General features: G+C 39.2%; 1 protein-coding gene across 1 annotated transcript; it reads right to left on the bottom strand.

Moving 5' to 3' along the window:
- Nucleotides 1-1,085: 1,085 nt before the first annotated feature.
- On the bottom strand, nt 1,086-7,615 carry optc (opticin). Its single transcript, XM_062986836.1, has 7 exons — nt 7,414-7,615; nt 6,571-6,766; nt 6,319-6,477; nt 5,527-5,729; nt 3,482-3,577; nt 1,833-2,059; nt 1,086-1,371 (listed from the first exon to the last, which is right to left on the bottom strand). The coding sequence occupies exons 1-6, from the start codon at nt 7,600-7,602 to the stop codon at nt 1,889-1,891; spliced, it is 1,014 nt and encodes a 337-aa protein (XP_062842906.1). The 5' UTR covers nt 7,603-7,615; the 3' UTR covers nt 1,086-1,371; nt 1,833-1,888.
- Nucleotides 7,616-9,566: the final 1,951 nt, after the last annotated feature.

Here is a 9,566-nt window from a genome sequence, read left to right as displayed (position 1 = left end):
CCTTTTCATGCTGTTCTTCAATGGTCAGGACCCCCACAGGACCACCACAGAGCAGGTATTATTTGGGTGGTGGATCATTCTCAGCACTGCAGTGACACTGACATGGTGGTGGTGTGTTAGTGTGTGTTGTGCTGGTATGAGTGGATCAGACACAGCAGCGCTGCACCTCACTGTCACTGCCAGACTAAGAATAGTCCACCAACCTAAAATATATAGCCAACAGTCACAAGTGTCTTGTGACCACTGATGAAGGTCTAGAAGATGACCAGCTCAAACAGCAGCAATAGATGAGCGATTGTCTTTCATCTGACTTTTGTCTGCAAGGTGGACCAACTAGGTAGGAGTGGACAGTGAGTGGACACGGTATTTAAAAAGTCCAGCAGCGCTGCTGTGTCTGATCCACTCATACCAGCACAACACACACTAACACACCACCACCATGTCAGTGTCAGTGCAGTGCTGAGAATGATCCACCACCTAAATAATACCTGCTCTGTAGTAATCCTGTGCAGGTCCTGACCATTGAAGAACAGCATGAAAGAGGGCTAACAAAGCATGTTGAGAAACAGATGGACTACAGTCAGTAATTGTAGAACTACAAAGTGCTTCTATATGGTAAGTTGAGCTGATAAAATGGACAGTGAGTGTAGAAACAAGGAGGTGGTTCTAATGTTAATGTAAAGACCTCAGCCCCACTGAACAGCTTTGATATGAACTGGAGCATCTACTGAGACTTTCTTGAGCAACATCAGTGCCCAGACATACAAATAGTCTTTGGACTGAATGGGCACAAATTCCCACAGACATACTTCACAGTTTTATGAGAAACCTACTCAGAAGAGTGGCTGTTATAGCTGAACAGGTGACATAAAGGTCACTCTGTTTTAATTCCATTTGTTTTGGAAATGGGATGTCCAACAAGCTAATGGTCAGGTGACCAAATACTTCAAAGATTTACAGATGAATTCAGTAATATTATTCATTGTACGTAGAAAAAGATGTAATAACTTATTTGTATGGAAAAAAAATACATACAATGCTGTTTAAAACCTTTATTTAGTAAAATAAGAGGATATAATGTGTACAGCAGGAATTGACTAGTAATATTTAACCACAACACAACTATTAAAAAAAAGACATCATATATGGATGGTGCGGTTGCAAAGTGGGTAGCGCTGTCGTCATACATCGCCAGTTCATTCTGGACGGCCAGGGTCCTTTCTGTGTGGAGTTTGCATGTTCTCTCTGTGTCCATGTGAGTTTCCTCCGGGTGCTAGGTATGAGTGTGTGTGCATGCCCTGTGATGGACTGGTGCCCTGTGATGGACTGGTGTTTCCTGCCTCTTGCTCAATTAATCTGACCCACATGACCCTGACCAAGATAAAGCAGTGGTTAATACAGACAAATCACATGGTTAAAAAAATTAAACAGTTACACTAAAATAAAGAAATGTAACATGATATATGAAACAAACAGGTTTGTAAATGTAGAGTGGGTTCAGATGGGGTATTGTAGTGCACTGGACGTCCCATTTTATCTGATAGTAATTTATCTAATGGTCATTTGCATGGCTACTTTTCAAGTGTGATTCAGAGTCAGAGTCAGAACAGACTATTTTTAATCAAAGAAAAAAACCCATTAGACCTGTAGAGATGATTCTTTAATGACTTACATTTTTTACAAGTCGATTCTTTGATTCTTTAAATAGTCTGATGGTCTGAATAGATAACATGGATAGATTGTTGACGTGAATAATGCTATGTTCATAAGGAAAACACCCAAATCTAATCCCAACTGTGAAGCATTGTGAATGAATAAGGTAATCAACTCACTTTCATACTGCCTGGTGTCTTATAATACCTAAATCCACTCCTACTAGCACCAGCTGTCAGCGTGAGCGTCCTACAGGCAGACGTGGCAGACAAACGTAGGCCTGCGGATACTGGTTCAGATTCAGAGGGTTTCCGTCCAGCCGGATGTCCTCCAAAGCCTTGCGTGTGTAGCTGAGGTCATGACTGTTGCAGAACGTGTCTGCGTTCAAGCTCTGGATATTGTTGTTCTGTCGGGGAAGTGAGAGGAAGTTGATTGTTAGTTAAGAGCTGCAATAATAGCATTTTTACAGGCATTTTTACAGGTCTTTTTACAATGTATGTATCGTTATATACAGTATATATATACACAAAACCGATATATAGCCAAACAAAAAATATATAGCAAACACAGATATATATAGAACGAAAAAAAAGATATCTATGGAATGCAACTGATATATATGGAAGTTGTTATTATTAAAAAGTATGTAGCAGTACGTCGATTTACATTTATGCATTAATGTACTAACACAAACAATTCATTAGATACATATTGATGATGACTGTGCTGCATACGAAAATATCATTCCATATGTATATATATATATATATATATATATATATCAATGTTCATTCTATATATATATATCAGTTTTTATTCCATATATATCAGTTTCATTCCATATATATATCAGTTTCATTCCATATATATCAGTTTCATTCCATATATATATCAGTTTCATTCCATATATATCAGTGTTCATTCCATATATATATATATATATATCAGTTTCATTCCATATATATCAGTTTTTAGTCCATATATATCAGTGTTCATTCCATATATATAACAGTTTAATTCCATATATATCAGTTTTCATTCCATATATATCAGTGTCTGCTATATATTTCCTGTTTGGCTTGCCATTATATATATATACGGTATATATATATATATATATATATATATATATACAGTATATATATATATATATAATATATATATATATATATAATATATATATATATATGTCGGTTGTCATTCAATATTTATCAGTGTTTGCTATATGTTTTCTGTTTGGCTTGCCATAATATATGTATCGTTTTTCATTCCACACACACACACACACACACACACACACACACACACACACACAGACAGACAGATAGATAGATAGAATAAAATTAATAGACACCACACAGAAAATAACTTGTGCTACCCACCAAATGATGATTTTATACGTTAGCACCTGAACTCAATTATTAGGGGGCGCCCATATACTTTTGACCATACTGTGGGGCACAGAAAGGAGGGGGGAATTAAACCCAGGGCCTTCTTGCTGTGACATGACAGTGCTACCACCAATCCACTGTGCCACCCAGCTTCAGGTAATGATTACATCAAGTATCACATTGGCTGCGTTGGTTAGAGTATGATTAGAGAAACTGGCCAAAAGTATGTAGACACCTTACTATGAGCTTGATGGACCTCAGTTTCTAAAAATATGGGCACTATTATACACTCCATTATGGCTGTTGGAATCAACCACTCTTATACAAATCAAAGGGGCGTCCACATACTTTTGGTCACATAGTGTGTTTGTGCCTGCTGAAGGAGCGCAACTATAAATGTAAATAATAGTGAAACTGATACTGCATGAGGGTGGAACCTGCAGATGAAGCGCTCGCAGACTTTCAGGAAGTGGGACGGGTACATAGTCGAGCTGGTTATCTGACAGGTACAGGAAGTGCAGGTCTTTCATTTCCTGTTGAGATATTTAAATGCAGAAAGTTGGGTAGAGGAAGTAAGATAATATGTTAGCACATCTCCGGGTGGCAAACGATTCATGTAAGTGTCATAAATGGTTTAAGGAGGATAGCCTTGTATTAAGAGTTTATGTGGACACCTGACCCCTACTGTTTGAGGCTATGACAGCCTCTACTCTCCTGGAAGGGTCGATTTTTGAGAACAGACGTGTTGGATGAGAAAATTTGGCTCAAAGTTGTTTCATTCACTGATTCATTGATTCACTGATTCATTCAGTCTGTTTTACCATTAAGGTACTTTATCCTGTGCTAATCAAGTAAGGACAGTCATTCATTGAAAATGAGCAAAATTCAAAGCTAAGCATTGGTTGTTTATACTTTTTTTTCCTCTTAGACCCCCTTGCATTCAAAAACATACAGTGGGGCCAAAAAGTATTTAGTCAGCCACTGATTGTGCAAGTTCTCCTACTTAGAAAGATGAGAGAGGTCTGTAATTTTCATCATAGGTACACTTGAACTATGAGAGACAAAATGAAAAAAAAAATTCAGGAAATCACATTGTAGGATTTTTAAAGATTTTTTTTTTTAATTATGGTGGAAAATAAGTATTTGGTCAATAACAAAAGTTCAACTCAATACTTTGTAACATAACCTTTGTTGGCAATGACAGAGGTCAAACGTTTCCTGTAAGTCTTCACCAGGTTTGCACACACTGTAGCTGGTATTTTGGCCCATTCCTCCATGCAGATCTCCTCTAGAGCAGTGATGTTTTGGGGCTGTCGCTGGGCAACACGGACTCCACAAATTTTCTATGGGGTTGAGGTCTGGAGAGTGGCTAGGCCACTCCAGGACCTTGAAATGCTTTTTACGGAGCCACTCCTTAGTTGCCCGAGCGGTGTGTTTGGGATCATCGTCATGCTGGAAGACCCAGCCACGTTCCATCTTCAATGCTCTCACTGATGGAAGGAGGTTTTGGCTTAAAATCTCACGATACATGGCCCCGTTCATTCTTCCCTTAACACGGATCAGTCGTCCTGTCCCCTTGCCATTAATACAGGTAACGAGTGGAGGACAGAAGAGCTTCTTAAAGAAGAAGTTACAGGTCTGTGAGAGCCAGAAATCTTGCTTGTTTGTTATTGACCAAATACTTATTTTCCACCATCATTTACAAATAAATTCTTTAAAAATCCTACAATGTGATTTCCTGGATTTTTTTTCTCATTTTGTCTCTCATAGTTGAAGTGTACCTATGATGAAAATTACAGACCTCTCTCATCTTTCTAAGTAGGAGAACTTGCAAATTCAGTGGCGGACTAAATACTTTTTGACCCCACTGTAGGACACAGGTCATAGGTCAGGATGATATTCCTCAGACAAAAGGTATTGGCTTCGTGCTTATCGGAAATGAAGCTTCCTCACCTTGCTCTACTTCAGCGAGATTCACATCAACAACTGAATCAGAATCTTTTGTAGTTGACCTTTGCACTTTTTCCCGTCCCATCACTTTTAATTCTTTTTATACTTCTCTATTAAATGCAACTGGACCCCCCCGGCCCTCGGCCCCTTGCTTGAGACATTAATATTGATGGAAGCTACACATGTTATATATATATATGTATGTCACATCCTTGCTTTTTTCAGCAAGACTACAACATCATAGCTTTGTAGTATGAGAGTACAGGTGCTGGTCTGACCTGCCTGCATTCTACATTACATTCCTGCACATTACATATACAGTATATGACAAAAGAGACTCTGAAATTTGTAATTAATAACAATCAAATATGTTGAAAAATTAAATTTTCACGACTACAACAGTCCTTAGTTCCCAAAGCTGAGCTGTTGTTGCTCCAAGACATTCCTTCAGCAGTTACGTGAAATGTAACAGGGCAAAAATGTTGGATAGTTGACAGTTGATGTTAGTGATGGGTGTTTATGGGCTGCTTACCTTAAATCCCTCTCTGTGCATGCCGGCGCTCTTCAGACGGTTCCCCCGAACATCGATGTGCCTCATGGTAGTCGGAAGCTCGGGCAGAAACTCGATCCTGTTATCAGCTAAAAATAGATCCTGGAGCTCTGGAAGTGAGAGAAAGGAGTCCTGGTCCAGGGTGGAGATCTGATTCCCTGTTAAATCAATTCTCTTCAGCTGATCTGGGAATAAAGCAAAGAAGTACGTTTGTGGGACCAGTACTGTATTATTGCGGGTGTAGACAGCTCGAATTATAGGATCTTTGGTGATAAGACCCTTGTGGACTTGTACCCCAGTGGATAGATTCAGGTTAGGGTTAGGGTACAGAGTTATTTAATGATGAATAAAGAGTAAATGAGAAGATGTAATGAATTAAATACATGTAATTAGTATTGGTATTGTTTATCTTCGGCTGCTTCTGTATTTAGGGGTCACCACAGACCCCTAAGACTGGTCCGGGCTTGGGACCAGCACTGAAAGTGCACTGACAAATGAAACAGCCAATGGCTAGGCTGTCTGGGCCATCCCTTCCCCTCCCATGTCCATGCAGCTGAGATTCGAACTTCAGATCCCTTGGGTATCCGCTGCACAATATTATAGCACAATATGGCCAAAAGTATGTGGACACCCAGACATTTAAATCTGGTTGTGTCTGGCTTTGAACAGGTCACTTGGGTACCTTTATGTGGCTCTATTGTCCACAGCCTTGCCCAAATTATTACATTACACACACACACACACACACACACACACAAAATCAATGCATCTTACTCATGTTTAAAAATGTCTTGGCTTTGACTTCTGTAATTTTATTAAAGCGGGCGTAAAAGTGGGTGGTGTCCTTGGGCAAAGGTGGGATCTCAACCAAATCAGAATCATCACAATACACGCTGCCACCGATGCACACACACAGCAGGCAAGTGGGCATTCCTGCAAAAAAAAAAAAAATTGAGAAAATGGCATCGTTATACCATCTTTCACCACCAGAGGGTGCAAAAGTCATACGTTAAATGTAACGCTCACCAAGGCCGGTAGCTGGTCCAAAGAGTCCAGGCGCCTTGAAGTCCAGTGTAGGGTGGACTGTTGGTTTGCTGTTTAGGGATGGAAGTGTCACCCCTATCGTTGAGGCTTGAGGAACATCTGCAGGAGGTGGTAGGGTTGTAACAGCTGGAATTGGGTGAGTAATGGCTGATGGAGGAGCGACAGTCCCAACCTCAATCTGTAAGTAGAAAAAAGCCCTAATGCAGTCAAAATGCAGTCAAGATCTTAAACAGGGTGGCACAGGAGCACTGCTGGTAGAGTAGGTGGGGCAGATAGGCTTTATGTTCTGTCCAAGGTTCGGGGCTTGTCCCTCAGTCAAAACTGTCAGTCCCCATAATGATGTGGCCCTTATCAACATCAATCAGCTGCATTAAACACACACACAAGAGTTTGGATCTGGTCTGTGGGAACTTGTGCCATTTAATTAACTGATTTACATCATAAAAATCAGTCTCTGATCATAATTCTGATAATAATCAGAACCTCTCTCATAATTTAGCTAATTTTTAATGAACTGTCTTATGCTGCTCTCTTTGTTTTTATCTTAATTATTCTTGATGTTGATGTACTATTTTGATTTTGTACTATGATTTGATTTGTATGGTGTATGTACGTATTTGTTTTGATTATTTGTCTTATGTAAAGCGTCTTTGAGTATCTTGAAAAGCGCTATATAAATAAAATGTATTATTATTATTATTATTACATTAAATATACATTAAATGTTGTGTTCATGATTCCATCGGAATATAAATGTTAAATGGATTAATTCCCTGCGTCTTACACTTTAATCAGAACATTCCATACACTAACCGAAATTCCCACGTCCCCCTTCTCCTCCTCATCCAAGACATCGTAGCCGTAGGTCTCTCCATAGCTGTTCAGGTCCCACGCGTTCACATCCACGTCCACATCATAGCTCTCTGTATCAAATTTCGTTTGATTCTGACTGCCCGGCGGAGCTCCCCAACAGGTACTGAGCAATACCAGAGCAACAGCTACATGCAGCGCCATCTACAGGACATATTGCTGTTAATACTCGTAATTCTTTAATTAGTTGATAAAAGCAGGTTTTACTGATCAACTTCATTGTATTTATAAATGTAAGCGCATTATGAATGTAATGCCTGCAACACACTGCAAAAAAAGCTGGGACAGAGGTGTGTCCCTTTTAATAAACGGATTTACATTAAATATACATTAAATGTCGTGTTCATGATTCCATCGGACATAAATGTTAAATGGATTAATTCCCTGTGTCGTACACTTTTACCCATACCTATCATAATCCTCACCCGTCCACAATTCGCCTGCAAATTGTGGAACGCTGAAACTAGAATATTCTATAAACTTTTCCTTTTATTGTGCCTCTGTCCCAACTTTTTGGAGTATATGTTTATGGACATAATATAGTGGGTATTGGGTTCTTAGTGAGCAGTGTAGATTTTTACAAATATCCAAAGAAATCAGCAACAACAGGACTTAACAGTTAGTTAAACAAATGTGAGACCTTAACTTTGTGTGATAGTATAAAATATCATCTGATCTGATATCCAGATGCCCTCATGTGATGTGGTTGCAGGGCTACATCTAAAAAAATTATCAGGTTTAAACTCTGTGATGCAGTATGAGTTAATGCTTTTCTATCAAGTGACTAAATATGCAACGTTTTTACTTGTCTGGCTTATATTTGCTATGCTGCTAGTTAGAGTTTTATTCCCTATGAAGCAAACCAACTGTGCCACACTGATGTTAGTCCTTATACTAGTACCAGCATGTTAGAGTGTTGTTGCTAATAGTAATTTTTCTGCTTTTGAGTTAAACACGTCAGCCAAGGAGTAAATACAGTCCAAACCAGATTATTTAAATACAGCTTATTTTTACCCAAGTATTTGGTCTTGAAGTAAGCTCGACCAAATGGTTGAGCAGACCATAAGCAAATGTATCTAAGAATCACTGCAAATTACATCGTTTTCATCATCGTCATATTCTTAATCAGTAATAAATGTTAATTACTACCTGTTTCAGGGTTACGATGATTCCAATATAATTCCTTATATTAACATTTGGGACAACGCACCATGGACAGAGCACCGATCCAACCAGTAGGTTTATGCATCCTGGGGAAATGCGTCCTGGGTCATGTGGCCTTGGAGCTAATCAAGTATATATATTACTTAAGGGCCCAACAGTGGCAACCTGGCAGTGGTGAGGTTTGAACCAGCAACCTTTTGATTACTAGCCCAGTACCTTAACCACTAGGCTACAACTGCCTATATATACAGTATATACACACAGTACAGTGGAAATACTGAAGGGTTGCCAATATGTTGCCAACCATTCCACAGCTTCAGTCTAACTTCTGTACGTTCTCAAGTCTACCTACTATTTACTTGTTATCTTCAGTCTGCCATATTAAAACAACATAAAAGTCAGCCTGTTTAATTAAATGTAGAAAAGACATAACCATACCTTCTATGCTTGTGCATGGATCGCTGGAGATGGAAGTTCCTCGAGCTTTTGTGGCCAACACCAAAACCACTTAGAAATAAATGGGAGTGTTGGGTAAAGGGGGTAAGGCCTGTTTTCTTGGATGTCTGTTTGGTCAGCTGCCACTGGTTCTGTACGGCCTTTTTATGATTTGCCCTTTGCTACCCAACCTGTCTGGTTTAGTTCTTAACCTTTCTGTCCCAGCAGGTGGCATTTTTTATATTCATGGGTTATGAAGACTGACCCTCTAAGATTAGAGATGGCTCTCTTGTGATCGTGTTGATAAATGAACTCAGCCGAGTAAATTAAAAGGTAATAGCTCACACTGGGGTTCAGTGGAGTCCTAGGACCTCAGCAATGGTTTTGTTACACTTGCTAACAAATGCTATCTTTATGAGTAAAAGTAATATTAAACATTGCAGTATATATTTACCATTTATAATGAATGGTGAGGTTGATTAAGCAGTTCATTTTGACCAATAGTAGGT

The sequence above is a fragment of the Trichomycterus rosablanca genome, chromosome 24, assembly GCF_030014385.1.
Source record: "Trichomycterus rosablanca isolate fTriRos1 chromosome 24, fTriRos1.hap1, whole genome shotgun sequence".
Classification (NCBI taxonomy): Eukaryota; Metazoa; Chordata; class Actinopteri; order Siluriformes; family Trichomycteridae; genus Trichomycterus; species Trichomycterus rosablanca.
Note: the sequence above shows the minus strand (reverse complement) of the source record. Positions and strands in the feature narration are given on the sequence as shown.